At 41.9% G+C, this 21,412-nt stretch overlaps 1 protein-coding gene across 1 annotated transcript in view; it reads left to right on the top strand.

Annotated features, from left to right (window-relative positions):
• LOC126088297 (probable beta-hexosaminidase fdl) overlaps positions 1–21,412 on the top strand; it is an 819,052-nt gene that overhangs the window by 699,121 nt on the left and 98,519 nt on the right. Inside the window, exon 5 of the mRNA XM_049906427.1 lies at positions 14,391–14,537. Within this exon, the coding sequence (XP_049762384.1) occupies positions 14,391–14,537 (147 nt within the window). The remainder of the gene's footprint in view (positions 1–14,390; positions 14,538–21,412) is intronic.

Genomic DNA, 21,412 nt, shown 5'->3' with positions numbered 1-21,412 from the left:
CTGCGTCCGTACACAGCAGTCACACATCCTATCCATCCTCAGAAATCAATTTACTGTAGAGAGTTAATCAACTTTTAACTAGACTGCTAATTCACTAAAGGCGGCTGATAGTTGACTAAACTGTGGTTGCTAGACACTTCTTGTAGAAAGCAATGAAAATAGCGCTACCTGTCTCTGGACTGTATTGAAAACAAACACTAGCACTACTGGCACTATGGTTGACTAAAGGGACTCTCTGACTGTATTCAAAACAAACACGAAATCTATGGAACACTATTACTAGCACTCGACAATTAAAGCTTCCTAAAAGCAAAAACACACGAAGAAGTGACAAGTAAGAAAAATACAGTTAATACTTAAATTAACGTAGCTCGCTGCACAGCAGACGTGAAGCAGACAGCAGTTACGACGGCACTGATACATATGTGACGGCACTGATACATATGTGACGGCACTGATACATATGTGACGGCACTGAAGAAACTTCAAGCTCGACTGAATCGTGTTCGACCACATCGGCAAAAGCAGGATGTTTTGCTGTTGCACGGCCACATGTCAGTCAAAAAACCATGGAAGCGTTCACAAAACTCGGATGGACAACACTGAAACACTGAAACACTCGCCTTACAGTTCTGACCTGGCTCCATGTGACTATCATCCCTTTGGGAAGCTGAAAGACTCGCTTCGTGGAACAAGGTTTGAAGATGACTTCCTTGTACACGCTGCCAAACAGTGGCACCAACAGGTTGGTCCAGAATTTTACCGTGCGGGATACAGGCGCTGGTTCCACGATGGTGTAAGGCAGTTGAGAGGGATGGAAATTCTGTGGAGAAATGAAAATATTGTTCCTAAAGGATGTATCTACACACTGTAGAACTTTAAAACGTGTAGAATAAAAGATGGATTTTAAATAAAATAGTGTGCATTTCTTTTAGAGTGAACCTCGTACCACTGAACAAGAAAGCTCCAATCAGCCGGACGTTTTCGAATTATTTAACATTTCAGCATAACTAGTAAAATGGTCCAGTGATGACATACTTGTACGCCTAAAATAACTTATTCCTTTTTTTTGGGGGGGGGGGGGTGAGGGGTGGGAGGGGATGATATGCCGTTGCTGTCCTCCTACCTTCTGCATCTACATCCTCAGCAAGCCACCGTATGGTACGTGGCGGGGGGAACTCTGTATCACTACGTTATTTCCTTTCCTTTTCCATTCGCAAACAAAGCGAAGGAAAAACGACTAGCTGCCTGCCTCCGTACGAGCCCTGATTTCTCGTATCTTCGCGGTCCTTATGTGAAATGAACGTTGGCGGTAGAAAAATCTTTCTACAATCAGCATCAAATGCCGGTTTCCTAAATTTTCTCAGTAGTGTTCCTCTAACAGAACTTCTCCTTCCCTCCAGTGATTCCCATTTCAGTTTTCGAAGCATCTTCCGAATTGCGTGTTGTTCGGGCCTATGGACGAATTTAGCAGCCAGCTTCCGAATTGCTTCAGTGTCTTCCTTTCCCCTAATTCGACCTGGTGCGGATTCCAAACACTCCAACAGTATTCAACAGTGAGTCGCACTAGAGTCCTTTATGCAGTCTCCTTTAAGCGTGAACCACACCTTCCCAAAATTCATCCAATAAATCAGAGTCGACCATTTACCCTCCCTACTAAAATCCTTACATGCTCATTCCCTTTCATATTGTTTTGCAACGTCGTGTCTGGATATTTGTGTCAAGCAACAAACTACTAACGCTATACTCGAACATATCGGTTTGTTTTTCCGTACGAACTTTTTTTGTGACAACTGCGCTAGCTGTCATTCATCACACATACTACAAACAGCATATTGCTGCTTACGCTTCCGCCAGTTCATTTGTGAACACAGCGATCTTCTCAAACTTCCCTGGGACACTATTGACGATACCCTTATATCTAAGGAACAGTCGCCGTCGAGGAATCATACTGGGTTCTGTTACTCACATTTTCAAGCTATTCATATACCTGGGAACCTATTCTGTATTTTTGTACCATCGTTAACACTCGGCAGTGTGGCACCGTGCCAAACTCTTTCTTCTGACTGACTTAACTGCCAGTTATAGGAGGAACTACACCTTAACGTGGCCTCAGAGCCACAGTGCAACTTCGCCTTTTTCACACTGACAAAAATTGTCATTGGTGAAGAGTGACAAGTGAAGGATGAAAATCCAAGGATTACCCTAGAATCGAACCCGTAACCTTAGGACTTCTGGTCTCCCACTTTACAATTTTTTTTTACAATTGGCAATCGAAGCTTTATTTACATTTCAGTACAAAATACCTTTCAGTATGACCAGTTAGATATGGAGTAATGCAGAAACAAGAGTGACATACAATTACTTTTGCGCAGTATTAAAATTGATTATATTGTTAGTCCAGTCCGCCAGAAACTGCAACAACTGCTTGAACCATTCCCCTCCTCCTCCTCCTCCTCCTCCTCCTCCTCCTCCTCCTCAGCATCATAGATCTCACAGAACTCAGGATATTTCAACTTGCGGCCTTCTGAGACAATGAATTCATGGGCAAGGTGAACACCTGGTGCGATAACCAAACTAACTCCCAGAACAACTTCGGACAGATTTGTCAACAAATTCCTTGTTTGTGGCTTCGGAAGCTCTTTCCTTTGGATTACAGAAGGTGTATGTCTTCAGTTTATGAACTACTGACGATACCATTAAGCAACTGAGACACGTACTTAAACTATTATTACAACAAAGCCATGTACACAAGAAACCTACCTACAATATCTCATCATGCTTGTATAATTTTTTCTGACACAAAATATGTATACTCAGTCAGCTTAGTCAAAAATAAAAACTAACTATGCTGCAGAAAAGAAATTCTGTAATAGGCGTTACCACTAGTTTAAAAAATTAATGCATAGCTTTCATCACTTAGAAGGGGAGGGTCTGATATGTGGATCACAGATTTTGATCAAGCTTTGCAAGGACGGTCTACCTTGATAATAAAAACCTGTTTCGGTTTTTTGCTAGGCACTAGGCAGAGTATGGAAAAATAGAGGTCAAAGATGAAGGAAATCGTTTTTCCTATGCTGTACATCGAAAAACAACCTAAAAACATTTTTAGTTAACATAATATGGGATCGAAAGTTAATAGTGCCAGAGTTAATATTTCTGCGTTTTCGTGCTATAACTTAGTCATACGTCATCTTCTTGTCTAGCAGGTAGAGGGCGGCGGTCGAGCGGTGAAGGCAATAGACTACCACACTAATGGTCCGTTTTTTATTCTTGGCCGTGACTATTTCAATTGATACTTTTTTCGGTGTATCTGATGATATTCTGATACTGAAACACCTGTTTCCCTATTTTTAAGCAAAACATTGGGAGACCTGATTAATAATCAGGTATAAATAGTACTATTTTCATCCTGGTACATAGTAAAAAACACTCTGTAATCCTAACTGATCGTCTGTTCCTGCGCTTTCTCGCCATCAGTGTGGTGAAACTTGTCATAGAAACAGAAGCTTAAGTAATACAGATATCAATTTGGACACGTACTAAGAGTATTAAAGCATGTCTTGAAAGACAGGCATAGACAGCTAATTATGGATCAACGCATGAACTTAAATAGCATCCGCCCTATCTTGTAATTCTCTGCTCTGCTGTGACGTTTATTTTGAAGACTTGTCGGAGAAAGTGATGGTCACATGATTGACAGACAGAGGTACAGTTCGGTGTTATCACTTTAACGGTGCAGGTTGGATGAGCATAATTATCTACGGAAATCCGATCATAGCGTGTAGTGTATCACGATGAAAATAACTGTCAAAAGGCAAAGATGTTCCCGTTGTCAGAATGTTATCACATACACCGAAAAAAATCGATTGAAAACAAGGCTCGACCAAAAATCTAACACGGATCATCTGTTTGGTAGTGTAAAGCTTCGACCGATCGACCGCATACATTCCTCTATTAGACTCCTGGCTACACCATGAAATAAGCAAAACGTTAATAACTCGAACATTACTAACTTTGAACCCCTTTATTATACAGGGTGTTACAAAAAGGTACGGCCAAACTTTCAGGAAACATTCCTCACACACAAAGAAAGAAAAGATGTTATGTGGACATGTGTCCGGAAACGCTTAATTTCCATGTCAGAGCTCATTTTAGTTTTGTCAGTATGTACTGTACTTCCTCGATTCACCGCCAGTTGGCCCAATTAAAGGAAGGTAATGTTGACTTCGGTGCTTGTTGACATACGACTCACTGCTCTACAGTACTAGCATCAAGCACATCAGTACGTAGCATCAACAGGTTAGTGTTCATCACGAACGTGGTTTTGCAGTCAGTGCAATGTTTTCCAATGCGGAGTTGGCAGATGCCCATTTGATGTATGGATTAGCACCGGGCAATAGCCGTGGCACGGTACGTTTGTATCGAGACAGATTTCCAGAACGAAGGTGTCCCGACAGGAAGACGTTCGAAGCAATTGATCGGCGTCTTAGGGAGCACGGAACATTCCAGCCTATGACTCGCGACTGGGGAAGACCTAGAACGACGAGGACACTGTAATGGACGAGGCAATTCTTCGTTCAGTTGACGATAACCCTAATGTCAGCGTCAGAGAAGTTGCTGCTGTACAAGATAACGTTGACCACGTCACCGTAAGGAGAGTGCTACGGGAGAACCAGTTGTTTCCGTACCATGTACAGCGTGTGCAAGCACTATCAGCAGCTGATTAGCCTCCACGGGTACACTTCTGCGAATGATTAATCCAACAATGTGTCAATCCTCATTTCAGTGCAAATGTTCTCTTTACGGATGAGGCGTCATTCCAACGTGATCAAATTGTAAATTTTCACAATCAACATGTGTGTGCTGATGAGAATCCGCACGCAATTGTGCAATCACGTCATCAACACAGATTTTCTGTGAACGTTTGGGCAGGCATTGTTGATGTCTTGATTGGGCCCCATGTTCTTCCACCTATGCTCAATGGTGCACGTTATGATTTCATACGGGATACTCTACCTGTGCTGCTAGAACATGTGCCTTTACAAGTACGACACGACATGTGGTTCATGCACGATGGAGCTCCTGCACCTTTCAGTCGAAGTGTTCGTACGCTTCTCAACAACAGATTCGGTGACCGATGGATTGGTAGAGGCGGACCAATTCCATGGCCTCCACGCTTGCTCTCCTGACCTCAACCCTCTTGACTTTCATTTATGGGGGCATTTGAAAGCTCTTCTCGACGCAACCCCGGTACCAAATGTATGGACTCTTCGTGCTCGTATTGTGGACGGCTGTGATAAAATACGCCATTCTCCAGGGCTGCATCAGCGCATCAGGGATTCCATGCGACGGAGGGTGGATGCCTGTATCCTCGCTAACGGAGGACATTTTGAACATTTCCTGTAACAAAGTGTTTGAAGTCACGCTGTACGTTCTGTTGCTGTGTGTTTCCATTCCATGATTAATGTGATTTGAAGAGAAGTAATAAAATGAGCTCTAACATGGAAAGCAAGCGTTTCTGGACACATGTCCACATAACATATTTTCCTTCTTTGTGTGTGAGGAATGTTTCCTGGAAGTCTGGCCGTACCTTTTTGTAACACCCTTTATTAATAAAAATGTTTTTTACACGATCCTTCTGTAAATAAAATAAGATTTTACATCATCTTTGACCTCAATGTTTCCAAAAATTGAGGAATGTCTGGCAAAACGCCGAAACATGTTTTCAGTATCGCCCTCGCAAAACTTGATAAAAATCTGTTACCCACATGACACACACTCCTCTTGTTAGAGACACGAATCTGTGTAGAATAGCGCGCGATGCGTGAAAAGGTGGTTTACGTTTGAACCGTTTTGCAAGTCCCCTTTTATTGAGAACCAACATTCAATGACATATAATCCGCCTCCGGACGCCTTTCCGCGAATAGCGATGATGGGCGATAAATTTTCTATCCTAGACTGCAACGTTACCGTACTTCAGCGGCGAGGGGGTTTTGTTCAGTGTTGTCCGCAGTAACCCTCCCTCCCTGCCTTTTATTTATTTGCTCAGAGGAGCTTTCCGACGAAACACAAACTATAGGACACACCATAAGTGTAGAAGTATTCCATCGCCATTAGGATTTCTAGGTCCAAAAATAGAAAAGCCGGACTCAGCATTATATTTAACTGGACGGTTTGCCCTACATGTTGGACTTTCTATTTTAAGTAGAAATGGTGTCACTTCTGACTTTTCAGTCGTTCACTAATAACAAGTCAGTGTTTTGCGAGACAAATGTGCTTAAACTAAAAAATAATAATAGCGTCACACTTTGGAATTTATGGGTAGCAAAGTGTTCAGTCGTCTTCATAAGATAGTTATGTCAAAATAAAAAGTGCATTAAACAAAATTATTAAATTTCTGGGAAACGAAAATTAAACATTCCATAACTCTGATCACTTGAGTTACATGTATAAAGAAAGACCAATAATCTCAGTTGAGCCCACTTCATCAAGAATGGTTTTTTCTTGGAAATCATTTAGTGGCACTCTTGACACGATAACTTTAAGTTACACGACATAATCATCTTGTGATTGTCAGTTTGCATATTATTGCGTTTTCTTGTCCATTTTGCGGTTATGAAAGAGAACACGCTTTGAAAGTTGGCTTTATGGCCTGGAGTAGCAAACTAATATTCTGCCAGTTTTAGTAATTCCGGATAAATTCCATTGTGCTATAATTCGAAATAAACATGTCCACTATCATGTGCCAAAATAATTTTAAGGCAGTCGTCCTTTTTTGTTGCATGAAACATTGATACTGATCAGAGAATATACCGTAATCCTATTTTTTGCACATAAAATATCTATACAAGAGTTTGAAAATACCGCTACGGGTCTGAGGTACTTTTATTTTCTCTAAATAAAAGACCTTAAAACTGTAGCGGTGTTTTCAACCTCTGGTATAATGCTCAATTGCGGATGATCCTCCGACATGATTGTTTGTAGAATATCTATAGTTTCTGCTGCTTATTCAGCTGTCATCCTCCACTGCAAGTGCTTTAATTGGGGGTGAAATTCATATTCAGGATTTTAAGAAGTCCTTGCCAGAGGTATATATGTTACTCATGTTTGCTCTAAATTCTGTCACCCGACTTAAATCACCTCAAAATTCTGAGAACTTTGACTGCATATTTACGCCATTGGCTTGGGACGTGCCTTAGTTGCACGTTCTCTGTTTAATCGCTAAAAGCCTAACAAAAACTGGCAGGCCGATTTGTTTACAGTAAATTTTACCATATGCGAACACACAGAAGCCGGACACCTGGCAAAAACTAATCACCTAAACATCCTGTTTTTCGGTACAGTCAACCACACCATTGGACGTAACGTCATATGTAAACATAGCAGACGTAAAGACGCGTATGTCTTGCCTTTCGTTTACCTCTTGCTTCGCCATGCCACATATCAAGCAGTGCTTTGTAGTAAGTAAACTAAAACAGTTTGCTTAAGTACAAACGTATAGATACTGCATATAATTTAAAAGATTCGTCTAAACCGCAAATTAAGAACGGAATGTTACGTTGCAGGACAAAAATGGTTTCTACGAGAAATTTTCGTTGCCCTCTGACGTTAGACCCCAGCCCGAAAAAAGTTACAAAGAAATTATTCATTCAAAAAGAGTGGCTGGTTGCAGGTTTTTTCATTGTTTAGAGTTGGAGACCTTCAATTGTGCAGAAAATTATCCTGTATTCAGACATACCACCCCACAGTGAGGTGGCACCATGATTAGAACAAAGGACTCTAATCCGCTTAGAGTACGGTTCCAACACCCATCCGGCAATAGACATTCACTACATATGTAGTCACAACTGCAAAATTTGCCAGACCAGGACTCGAACCAGTTTTTCCTGACGAAAAGGTACCTTAACCATTAGCCTTTCTCAGAACATCTCCAAGTCAGTCTCAAATTTTCATTGTCTCTGATGTATCCATCAGAAATTCTCGTACGGATCAGGACGTAATAGTACCACAAGGGTCTACAGATTGGTACAGAATCGTGGCTTATGTCGCTACAAGGGATATATCGTAGATGAACTAAAGTTTCAGAATTTCGGATCGGTTTATAATTCTATAATTCCATGACATTTGATCTTCATTTATCTAATTTCAGTGGATTTAATTTGGTTCAAAACCACGTTTAGTTTTCCCGTTTTCCCCTCAATAGACAAGTAGCAGACTGCCATCCAATCCTTGGCGAGTCAGAGCTTATGTTTCATATTCGACGATTTTGTCTATGGGATGCCCCTTCCATCCTTGCTTGCTTATTTGCACGGGAGATAGAGAAAACTTGCATTTCCTTTGCAGGCCTTTCGCGTTAGTCACCGAAAAACGCGAAAACGTTCTCTGGCCAAACGAACTTACGCGCACTCCTTGCTGTTTGGCAGTCTTTCATGACCGTACCTATACAATGGTGCATATCTGACCTAGTTATTTGGGAAATTTTGCTTGTTTCAAGGTCTCCCTACATATTTGTCTGTCCACTCTGTACAATTTATAGGAAGAAAATCTAGTGGTAGGGAGAGACAGACAGAATAGACGTATACAATGAGACAACATGCTCACAAGATGCAGGTTTGTTATCTTTCCTTTGTTTGGGGTCGGTAAAACTGAGACCCATTCAGTGATGCTACAAATCAAACTTCACGATTTCGTCAGTAACATATGATAACTTAAAGTGGTTGTAGTGCATCCTAGGAGTCCCATCGTAGAGTTTAAGGATTAATAAGGCAAAACATGTTTCCATATCAACATTATGTAACCACAACACAATAGAACTCTCTCTTCTGATGTACCTCTCCCAATCAGATTAAGACATGGATATCACATAATACGAATATATACTTTATGATAGAATTAAGCAGCCTAAATGTTATCACTATTCTGATTTATATTATCGGATCAACAGTTTTTAGTTTTTATATGACGTTGGTTAGAATGTATATTAGTGTGGTAACAACGATACTTCATTCCACGATTTTTTCCACAACACGTTCCGCCGTCTTAGCAAAATAAAACATTTATGCAATCCTGCGATTTCTACATCTACACGTAAGTGCCTGGTAGTGTTCATCGAACCACCTTTGCATTATCTCTGTTATTCCACTCTCGAACAGCGCGCGGAAAAAAACGAACACCTATGTATTTCCGTGCGAGCTCTGATTTCCCTATTTTATTATGATTGTTTCTCCCTGTGTAGGTCGGCGTCAACAAACTATCTGTGCAGTCCGAGGAGAAAGTAGGTGATTGAAATGTCACGAGAACATCCACCCACAACGAAAAACTGCTTAGTTTTCATGATTTCCACCCCAAATTCTTTATCATGTCCATGACACTCTCTCCCCTATTTCTCGACAGTAAAAAAACGTACTGCCTTTCTTTCAATCTTCTCGATGTACGCCATAAATATATCTGGTAAGGATCCCAGACCGCGCAGCAGTAGTCAAAAAGAGGACGGACAAGAGTAGTGCACGCAATCTCTTTAGTAAATCTGGAGCACCTTCTGGGTGTCCTGCCAATCAAACGCAGTCTTCGGTTCGCCTTCTCCACAACATTTTCTGTGTGTCCTTTCCAATTTAAGTTCGTAATTCAGAGGCATTTAGCTAAATTTACGGCCTTTATATTTGACTGATTTTCGTGCTAGAGAAGTTTAACGGATTCCTTTTGGTGTTCGAGGTGATCTCACACTCATTGTTTAGTCAGTTGCCAATTTGCACACCTAAATCGTTTTGCAATTATCTCTGATCTTCTGATGACTTTACTAGACGATAAACGACAGCATCTTCTGCAAAAAACCCAATACAGCTGCTCAGATCGTCTCCTAAATAGTTTATACAGATCAGGAACACCAGAGGAACTATAACACTACTTTGGGGAACGCTAGAAATCACTTCTGTTTTACTCGATGACTTTCCGTCAGTTGCTACTAAATTTGACATCTGACTGGAAGTCACAAATCCAGTCTCGTAACTGAGACGATATTCCATAATCCCGCAGTTTGATTACAGGCCACTTGTAAGGTACGGTGTCAAAAGCCTTCTGGAAATCTAAAAATACGAAATCAATTTGAAATCCCTTGTCGACAGCACTTAACACTTAGTGTGAGTAAAGAGCTAGTTGTGTTTAACAAGAACGATGTTTTCCAAATACCTGTTGGACTGTGTGTCAATAGTCTGTTCTCTTCGAGGTAATTCATAATGTCCGAACACACTATACGATCCAAAATCCTACTACATATCGATGTTAACGATATGGGCTGTAATTTAGTAGATTAGTCCTACTACCGCACTTGAATACTGGTGTGACCTGTACAACTTTCTAGTCTTCACTGTAACATCTTTCGAGGAGCGAGCGCTTGTGTATAGTTGTTAAGTATGGACATACCGCATCAGCATACTTGTACTTTTATTCAATCTGGACCGGAAGACTTGTTTTTAATAAGTTATTTAAGTTGCTTCACTACTCCGAGGATGTTTACTTCTAAGTTACTCGTGTTGGCAACTTTTCTCGATTCTAATTTTGGAATATTTATTTCGTCGTCTTTGGTGAATGAATTTCGGAAGACAGTTTTTAGTAACTCTGCTTTATAAGCACTCTCATCGAGAGTATGTAGTTAGCTATCGCGTAGAGAAGGCGTTGACCGTGTCTTACTGCCAGCCTATTTTACGTTCAACCAGCGTCTCCTTGGTTTTTCTGCCAGGTTTCGAGACGAAGTTTCGCTGTGGAAACTGCTACAAGCATTTCGCATTAAAGTTCGCGCTAAATTTCGAGTTTCTGTAAAAGATCGCCAATCTTGGAGATTTCGCGTTCGTTTAAATTTGACATGCTGTTTTCGTTGTTTCTGCAACCGTGTTCTGACTTGTTTTGTGTACCATGGGGGTCAGCTCCGTCTTTTATTAATCTATTTGGTATAAATCTCTAAAGTGCTGTCGATGCTATTTCTTTCAATTCGAGCCACATCTAGTGTACGCTTAATTTGGAACGATTGGAGATCGTCTCTCAGGAAGATGTCAAGCAGGATTTCTATCTGCTTTTTTGAATAGACATACTTTTCGTTTACTTTTGGCGGTTTTGGGCGTTATGGTATTTAGTCTCGCTACGACAACCCGTGTTCTCAACCCTGCATCTGTTTTGATGCGTATTAGCTCAGGATTATTTATTGCTGATAGGTCAAGTTTTTAGAACGGTTTACTATGAGTGAGCGCATGAACTAATTGCTCAAAATTTTCAGAGAATGCGTTTAGTACAATTTCGGATGGTGTTTTATTCGTACCTCTGGATTTAAAAAGTATTTTCGCCAACACTTGGAGTAAATTTCGGTCGCCACCAACTATAATTGTACAAGTAGGGTATGTGTTTAAAATTAGATTCAAATTTTCTTTGAACCTTTCAGCAATTCTATCATCTTAGTTGGAAGCTCGGTAAAATGATCCAATTATGATTTTTATTCAGATTGTAAAAAATGATCTATACCCTTAGTAATTCACAAGGACTATGTACTGCAATTTCGCTAAGAGAGAGACTACGTCTAACAGCAACGAACACGCCACCGCAAGCTGTATTTAGTCCATACATTGTCTTTAGCAAAAATTTCAGTTGAACGTATCTCTGGCTTTAGCCAGCATTCAGTGCCTATATAATCATTTGAGCATCAGTTGTCTCTACTAGCGCTTGGAGCTCTGGTACTTTCCCAACACAGCTACGACAATTCACAACTGATATAACGATGGTTCCTAGATCTACATTCTTCTGTATTGGACATTACACCCATTGACATTGAAGTCCTTTCCGTGCTCCCCTGACACCCTATAGCATAAAACACCGCCCACGCCTTGCAGCCCCCTCTACCCGTGTAAAACCGCCTGCTGCGTGTAATGGGCTCCTGATCTAGTTAGCGGAACCCAAAACCCCACCACCCTATGGCGCAAGTCGAGGAATCTGCAGCCTACATGGTCCCAGAACTGTCTAAGCATCTGATTCAGACCCTCCATGGTCCCAGAGCTGTCTGAGCATCTGATTCAGACCCTCCATTCGACTCTGTACCAGAGGTCCGCAATCGGTGCTGCCGACTATGATGTAAATGGTGAGCTCTGCTTTCATCTCGCAGTTGTGTGAAATGTCTCATCTCAAGGAATTCTCAAGCTGATTCTACAACTGGTTTCAGATATTTAATGTAATATTTCCGAAATTATGGAAAAGGTTAATATTGTAGTGAACATTTTAGCAATGTCAGTTGATGCTTTCGTGCTCATTCTCCAGCATACTTGAATGAATGAACGTTACTCTTGAAAACTTCTGAGAACAGACGTTTGAGCTGTACTACCGCACAGCAGCTTCCTTTGTTAATACGTGGTACAGTTTTAGAATTAGCGAAATGAGTAGGTGTCCCACTAAACAGTAGTATCCCAATACATTCTTCAGTCGTATTACAACCTCAGTTTATCATAGCAACTTATGGGGTAATGACTGTAACTGGTCTCAACATTCGAAATATAGATTTCTTAGTTTCAAGAGGATTGTGTGGTATCTATGGAATCAGCAAAGTTATTTTGTTTGTTATAAACATGTATTATGTATAAAAATGAACTTTACGTGATAACAACTTAGGTTAGATGATAGACTGTGCAATTCCCAGGTTGTAATAGAGATGGGCTTGCCCAGGATAAACTGACAGGAAGGGCTGCAGGAAACTAACCTACAGACTTCATAAAGTATAATCGTTCCGGTCTCCGAGGAAGTGCTTAAAGCGCACTGCTGTTCTTGACCTATTTAACATCAGAGGTGGTAATCTGAGCTGCAATCTTAGATTGTTTATAGAGGATGCAGTTACCTACTGTCTTGTAAAGTTATCAGTGATCAAAACCAGTTGCAGAATGATTTAGACAAGATATATTTATGGTATAAAAAGTGGCAATTGACTCTAGGTAATGGAAAGTGTCAAGTCATCGACATGAGTTCTAACAAGAATCCGCAAAACTTCGGTTACACGATAAATCACACCAATCTAAAGACTGTAAATTCAACTAATTATTTAGGGATTGCAATTACGAATAACATAAATTGTAACGATCACACAAAAACAAACCAAAGACCGCGACTTTTTAGCAGAGCTCTTAGAAAATGTAAGTACACTAAAGGGACTGCTTAAATCACGCTTTTCAACACTCTTCTGGAGTGTTGCTGTTCGGTGTGGGGTCCATATCAGATGGGAGTGATGTAGAACATCGAAAAGGTTCGAAGAAGCGGTGCATGTTTTTCCGAAAAAAGGGAGAAAGTGCCACGGGCATGATAAATGAATTAGGGTGGCTAACATTAAAACAAACTTTTTTTTTGCGGCAGGATCATCTCGTGAAATTTAAGTCACCAACTTTCTCCTTAGATTGCGAAAATATTGTCTACCACCTACATGGGGAGAAATGATCATGATAAAATAAGAAATCAGAGCTCGCACAAAAAGATTAAAATGCTCGTTCTTCCGCGCTTCGCTCAGAGTGGAACGGTAGTGAAATAGTTTGAACAGGGTTCGATGAACCATTTTCCAAGTACGAGGGCTGTTTGGAAAGTAAAGTCCGATCGGTCGCGAAATGAAAACCACAGTGAAAATCAAATTTGTTTTTTATTCACGACGGTTACCCACTCCTTCCAGCTATCTCTCTAAATAGTCGCCGCTCCTCGTCACAGAAAGCAGCCGCCTGTGCTTTCCGCCAATTCTCTACTCTGGTCTGCCTTTCGTTGGTTGTGCCAAAATGTTGTCTTAGTGGCCAGCGGTTCATCTGTACAGAGATCATCAGAGGGAGCCAATTAAGGACTGTACTGTGGGTGATCAGTTCCCATCGAAAACGCTGCAGGAGCATTTTCATTGCCCCTGCAGAATGCAGCTGAAAATTGTCTTGAAGAAGAAACGCATGACATTCATGTTATGTGGGCTGCATAGCTTCAGGCGAAATCTCTTACCAGATTCACGTACTTGGCGGGAGACACTGTTGTTTAGACATTTCTACGCGATCAGTTTGCTCTCTGAACTGAAAAGAGTGATATGAAGCGATCGACAGACATAGTAAAGACACTGCACATCTGTGCGAAATTCCATCGGATTTTGACAGCGTTTCTATTTCGCGCCTCACCGGACCTTACTTTCAGAATACGCCTCGTACTTAATTGTGAAATGCACAGCAGTCATGTAGATGCCTAGTGAGTCTGTTACCTTTTTCAAAGTGGTATTTACTAGAATGTACTTTCCTTCCAGCCCAGATAAACTGACAACAAAGATAGCGATCTTGTCCATTATTCGGCTGCACTTGCAGCAGATCTCCAGTATGCACAGAGGTGAGTGTTTAATTCTCTTGTGGCAGGTGCGCCGTGAGTCTCAGGATCTACAAGCGGAGATTGATGCGCGCAGCTTCTTCGGCGCCCGCCACGCGTTGGAGACGTTGTCGCAGCTCGCCTGGTGGGACCCCGTCAGCGGATGCGTGCGCATGCTGGACTCTGCCATCGTCAAGGTAAACACTACTTTTTCCCTTCTTCTTCGTTCTGTATCAGTGCAAGATCTGCGTAGTTATGAACGAATTTAGCATGATTTTATGTATATAGGCTGAAGCGCCGAGTGAAAATATTTACCAAGACCGGGAATCGAACGCTGGTCTCCTGCCTACTAAGCAGATGAGTTATCCAATAAGCCACCTTGGCAGAGCGGCCCACACAACTGCACAGATTACCCTGACACGCCTCCCTCCTCGATCCAAATTCTCACTCCTGCTCCCGTCTACTTTAAATTCCCCCAGATACACGAACAGAATTGACGAGGCTCTCCATGTTCTGGAATAGCCCTTCAGCAGCGAACGCAAACAGGGATCTTAGCCTGAGACCGGGGCGGGAGTGAGAATTTGCGTGAACCGATGTGCGAAGGTGGCTGAGTGGCTAACGTACCTGCCTAGTAAGCAAGACACCTGGGTTCGATTCGCGACCTTAGTACAAATTTTCATTCCCCGCTTGTCTTTATACGTAAAATCATTCCTGACTGAGACCAGTAAAGTCCCTGAAACGGAGTAATTTCATTTGGAATTGGCGTGGTTTGTTTTCGTGTTTGCCCGAAGCCCTTCCTGTCGCCGCTCCTGTTACCCTGGGACGGAGGGTGTGTTACCCAACTGCCTACGTGTAATGTTATTCATGTGAGTGCGGGAGAAAGCTTTCTAAACAATCCCGAGTCGTGTAACTGAGGCGGTATTTAGGAACAGCCCGGTATTCACAGAGTGGGATATGGGAATCAACCTAAAAACTACAGCCAGACTTGCTGGCACATAGACTTCGTTAGCCCCTTGCCGTACAATTTAATTAGACAAAATCCGTGCTCAAGCGATTGGAGACGGCGCGTGTGAAACGGGCCAGCGTGAGGCGCGAGCCAATCGCAAAGCGGACACTGTTACGTAACTACGTTTGTTTCACATGGCACTGCTCTTGTGGACGTTAACATAAAATTCATGTTCGTTTTCGTGTGTTTTCGGAATGGAATGTTGCAATCAATACTTCAAAATATAAATTTCTACACATAAGCAATACTTTAAAAGAAAGTACAATCTTCGTGCGCGTTTCAGGGTGTGACTTGTTCAGAAGGAATGTAATAACACGATACCTGAACATACGTGTAATTACAAGAAGAAATGCTGTCTTTGAACAAATTACTGATAGCAAAATTCCGAGTGGTTATAATTAAAGTGCAGCTACTCCAGTATGGGTTGTAATTAGCGTCTGGCAGCCAAATTTGGTAGCTATGCTAATTCGTTAATGCGGAACCGATTTACGCTGGACAAAATTCGTTTCAGCTCTAGCGATCAAGTACCTGGTGCTCTACGGCATTTCATAGACGTCTACGGTGTTCCTACTGAACGAACTGTGTAATCAACAATTAATATTATGCCTTTGTCACTTGTCTGACATTTCCTACCCATGTCCCGTTCCCAATCCATTACATATAGAACCATTTCTATACGCCTTTTTTGCATTCACAGCGCCAGATTTGCACCTATTGGCCAAAATTGGAAACTTTATTGTTCAAACATAAATCGGTTCCGCATTGACGCATTAGAATATCTACTAACTATCGTTCCCATAATTACAGACCACACAGGACCTCTGTGAGGTGGTGCACTTTAATTACAACCAACCGGTATCTAAAATTCAAAAAATTACTAGTCTAGCATGGCATCGTGATTTCGAAAGCATTGTGGTATCTACAGCTCCACTTTACACTGTGTGGATTGCCGCGTCGTGGTGGTTCATGCAGACTTTGCACATCCTTGTCGGTGTTTTAGCGGTCGGATAGATAGGTCCTGGTAAATGGACCCAATATTGCGCTTGAGGTCGAAGGGGTGTTCCGCCTAGTGATGGTTTTCCACGATTTTCGTACTCCGGCAACTGAACATTTTTGGACATTACCTCTGCTATATTTATGCGTTAATCAAAGTTTCCTTTCTCTGGCCGTGTATTGTTTTTTAGATCATGTACGAACTGAATAGCGCCACATCCGGGCTTTCGTTCCCAAGAGCGTGACTTTGATTCTGTCCAGATCCGGCGCACCTCCCCGTCCTGAAAGCGGCTCTCCACCGCGCACCACTATCCAGGCAGGTTAAGGTCTGCAGTAGGCTGTTGAGCGTTTATCGACAGTAGGATAAGTGTTGGCCACATAGTCGTGATAAAAACTTAAGATAATCATACAACGGCCGATAGTTGCGTGCTTGGTGAAATTTGTTTTACTGACATAATCCGTGTGGTCCAAGGTTTTCTCATCCGTGTAACGTTTCATCTCATGTTGGAGACATCAGCAGAGGGCAAAGACATTATTCGGCACCGTGGTCTTCCGTCTCAGTGTGTATTGCTAGCCTCAAAGGGCTGCTTTCACCACATCGACCTATCAGCAATACGGTGATAGTGCGCATATCGCACAGCACTTTTAAGTTTTACTTACGTCGGTTTTATGTAGCTGGCGTCTGCCAAATTCTGTAATATATCCTACGGGGAGTTATCCGGTCTGGTTCATTTAGCAGTCCTGCTTTGTACATTTTGACAAACGTCTTCAGAGCGTACTCAATTTTATTACAACCCACCAATGTTGTTTGATTCTTAACGTGGATAACATCCCGAATCCTGGACTCTGTAACTGTCCATATATTTCGTTAAAGAAAAACCACTACAATCCTGAAGATGCGTCTCTAATGAAGTGAAACCGGTAGTTGCGAATATACTACCTTCATATAGCTAAGCGGCTTTCGGAAACACTTTTTTTAGACTTTTTAATTTTTATAATTTTATGATAATTTAAATGACTGTTTTTAATTTGTTATTCACAATGTCTGAGCTGTGGTTGTCCTCCCCAGAAAGCTGTTTCTACTGGGGCCGCAGTTTCAAACTTGAAAGAAGTTTGAGTGTTTATAGACTCTGATAACATTTCCAGCATTAGGAGACGAAGGGCTAGGCACATAAAATAAGCCTTAAACTGCAGACTAACACCCATTAGTTTCGCTCCTACCAGAGGCACATGTCTTTAATTTTATCCGAAATGGCAATCACACCGATGATACGGTGTAACCTTTATGGAACAATAAAAATGGTAAAAATTTGGGAACCTGTTCAGGGATATTTTCTGAGTATTTTGGTAGAAGGTACTCTTGGTTTCCACTCGGTTGTCAACGAGTAATAACGCTTTGACTTAGTCTCCCATTTACCTTGTATCTGTACTGTTTTGAAAATAACTGCACTACAATGAAAATTTCGACGATATGCTCCGTGTGTCTTGTTTGGAAATAAATTTTGGAACATGACCGGTACAGATCTTTTCTTCATCCTGTTGGTTTTAGTTTACGCGCTTCTTTTGGCTTCGGAGGGGTCATAATCAGAGAAATAAACTATTTCTGCCTGTCAGTCTTCCCTACCATCAGATTAGAACCACCTCATCTCATCTGATCTGCTGCTCTCCGGGCCGTAATCTTGTCCGGTTCTTCACTTACTGCAGGTATTTCGACTGCAGATTGAAATTATTGGTTAGTGAAGAGAACAGAGGGAGAACACAGACCAGTAACAGACTGCTTAGAGAAAAGCAGATATATTCTAGTAAACGCATGGGAATGGGAGACCGTCTCCAAACAAATAGGTAGTAAGTAGGCAGTTCACAATTTTGGACTACACAAGCGATCCGCGACCCTGCTATGGATCAGACCAAAAGTACACGGAAAGACGCAAAATACGAGCGATAACTGTAACTATTCCAGTAGCTAGTGTTCTGAAGCAGCTTAACAAAGACGAGTCCGGAATTCGAATCACAAGTTACGGCAAAGTGCCGTGAGTGGAAAAACGTTGCGAGCAAAGGACAGGAGCAGTAAAACAGACTCCCATATTACCATTGATAAAACCGGGAGGCTGATCTCTCACTGTCCAAACCCAATATTTACGTCTTAAATACGGTCATCTTTGCTATGAGTATTCTGCCACAAATAATTTGATAAAAACGGAGCGTAAAAGTGCCTGGTCGCTTCCACGGCGGTGTAAAAGAACACATGCAGCGCAGATGAGTTACTGCTGGTCACGAAATACAGCCTGCAATGTACTCCCACTAATTGATCACACCAAGCACTCCAACGGATTGAGACGGAGAGGGAGACTGTCAGGATTTTGTAAACTTGGGTCCTCGCAGACACTGTGCTTCCTCCGAAAGTAAAAGGTTCCTGCCGCCTACATGAGCGGCGGCGGCAATGCCAACGGTCGCTTAACTTTCAGCCGAGGGGCTGCTCAGCCCGCCCACGCACAGGCAGACGCTACAGGGGTGGCGCCAGGCCTCTGGCCGTCGAACAGGCCGGTGTCCCTCCGCGCAACTGTCACCTTGGTGTGGACTTTCAAAACTAACACCCACTGCTGGATCTGCTGCAGTTCTACGTCACTTTGAGGAATTTCCGAATTTACTGACACCCGAACCAAGAAATTTCAACATCCCCACAGTCTTATTCCTGTGTATAGGCAAGCTATATGTGACTACAGATGGCTTGAGAAAATTACTTTTAATGCATAATTAAATGAATTAAATTCATCATTTTTAATAATGGGATATGCAGCCCGTGCCTACTGCCAGTGTACTGCTAACTCTATTAACAACCTGAATCTGTGACTGGAGCAGAAGTTTTTATTTTATTTTATCTCTTTATATAGGGACTGGGCTGGGTCGCTATAGAGACTTCGACACGTGGTCTAAACGTTACCTGGAAAGCATCTGTGTTGAAATTTCGATTAAATTTTGTTTCGTATACGGATCGGGCAGTACTGGCTGTTGGTTGGTGGTTGAAAGCTTCTCACGCGATGTTGCGGATTCCGGGACATCATGTCTACTGTGGAGTTACAGCAAGAAAGCTTCGCTCATGAGTTGCACTGTGGGTGGTTGTCAGGGCCTGCCCGGCGCGTTCTGAGGTTGCGGTATCTGGGAGTTAATCCTTGATGTACGGCCACAGTGGTGCCTTTTAGCACCAATGTGGTCACATGACACGTGGCAAGTATCTGTTTGGCATGGTTATGAACAAGTATCCTGCCTTTCCATTTCTATGAGACATGATAAATTTAGCTCCACCTCAACAGCATTTCATTTTGGCAAGTCCTGTGTTGCCTCCAATAGTGGAATACCGTTAAAGTTCAGTACCAAAGAAGTAAATTTGTAGAAGCGTTCTGCTGTGCCGTATCTGGGAAACTTTTGCTGCGTTCGTGTCTATTCTCATGCTTCGTGACACATTTATATTCGTCACACTGGACTCGAGCATTGCTCTCGCCTCTACAAAGGAATTTGGACGCAGAACGTGGAGTGATTATTAGTGTGTGATGACTGCTGTCTTTAGTTAGTGTGGCGATGTTTTGACTGCCTGAGTAACGCATGTTCTAGACCTATTACTCCTTACAGCTACACCTAACACCGCCGCCTTAACGCTCACTCATTAGATTGGTGTAGATATTCAGCATTGCAACACTAGTGATTTAGATCAGGGTCCAGCCCTGTTCTTCCTCAGCATCGAACTTTCCTTCTGTGAAGATTTCTATAACTGGCTATGAAACAAAACACTGCTTCTCCACTTAGTGTAGATTGGTTCCAATTAACACTTTTCTATATATAATATAAATCTCAAAAACTGTCAAAGGTTACACGTTACATGGGAACCAACTAATGTTACTGTCTCACAGACCTCCTTTCTTTTAACATTCTGTGAATAGTACATAACAGCAATCGCTTATATACATCATATTCGTCTTCCTTGGTGCCAGAGATCTTCCGTGGTACTAGGGCTCCTTCATTCCTCCTTGCTGCACGGAGTTTACAAATGCTCTCCGCACCTGTTGAGTAATACTTTCTGCAGTATATGGCACGATGTTCACAAAATGATTACAATCTCGTACATATTTGCTCTGAACTCGATACCTGACCCTTCCATGAATGGCATGGATCACTATAGACTTTGAATTTTGATAATTCGCTTCTTGGCTGTCGATGCGTACTGAATGCGCAGTTTAAAGATGTAGTTTTTTGCTGTGGCATGAGGTTTTACTTTCATATCTCAAAGCCCATTCTATAAGCAGCTGGCATTTACCTGGTTGTTTATCTTTGATGCGGAGTTCAGTGGGTTATTTCTCTTGTATTCTAAGATCAGAGCTTTGCAGATGAGGAACTCTACTCTATTCCACTCTGATGTCTCCTTTCGACGTATTTCAAAATCGTATACAATTAAATTCAGTATTTTGTTTCCTGCGGTTTCTTCTCAAGAGTCATATTCTAATAAGATTACATATTGGTTTTGAATATGAATAAATATTTGTTTTGAGATGGACTTGCATTTGTGAATACTACACCTTCTGTGTTAGGCAACCCGGCCGAAATGGAAATGTAACCAGGAGTACACTAATTTTGTTTCAATGTAATGTTGATACCGTTGTGTACATTGGCCAAATTACTAATGGAATATTGCATAAATAACAATGTTGTTTGCTGTGGTGAAGAGTGTATAGCACTCTCGCGTTTTTGTTTCGGAGCTCAAAATAGTTACTAATGCAACATAAACTTACAGTTGTTCCGTTGACTCTAGGTGTTTGCTTTTGGTAATTGGATTCACTTTATTCTTTGCTTTAAAACTAGCGTTCATTACTGCTAGATTCTGCCCGGGTTTGTACTTCCGGCAGGGTTAGTTGTGGGCGTGGCTGTGTTTACTGATGGCGAGATGGGAAACACGCAGCTCATGTACGGGTTCACTGAACACAGCGGAAGAGCAGCGTGACGAGGTTATGCTGAGCGGCTGCCGCACCAACGACATCATCACAGTACTTTCGTTCCCAAGAGTCATTTCCTAACTCTGTTATA

This window comes from Schistocerca cancellata, chromosome 6, assembly GCF_023864275.1.
Source record: "Schistocerca cancellata isolate TAMUIC-IGC-003103 chromosome 6, iqSchCanc2.1, whole genome shotgun sequence".
NCBI lineage: Eukaryota > Metazoa > Arthropoda > Insecta > Orthoptera > Acrididae > Schistocerca > Schistocerca cancellata.
Note: the sequence above shows the minus strand (reverse complement) of the source record. Positions and strands in the feature narration are given on the sequence as shown.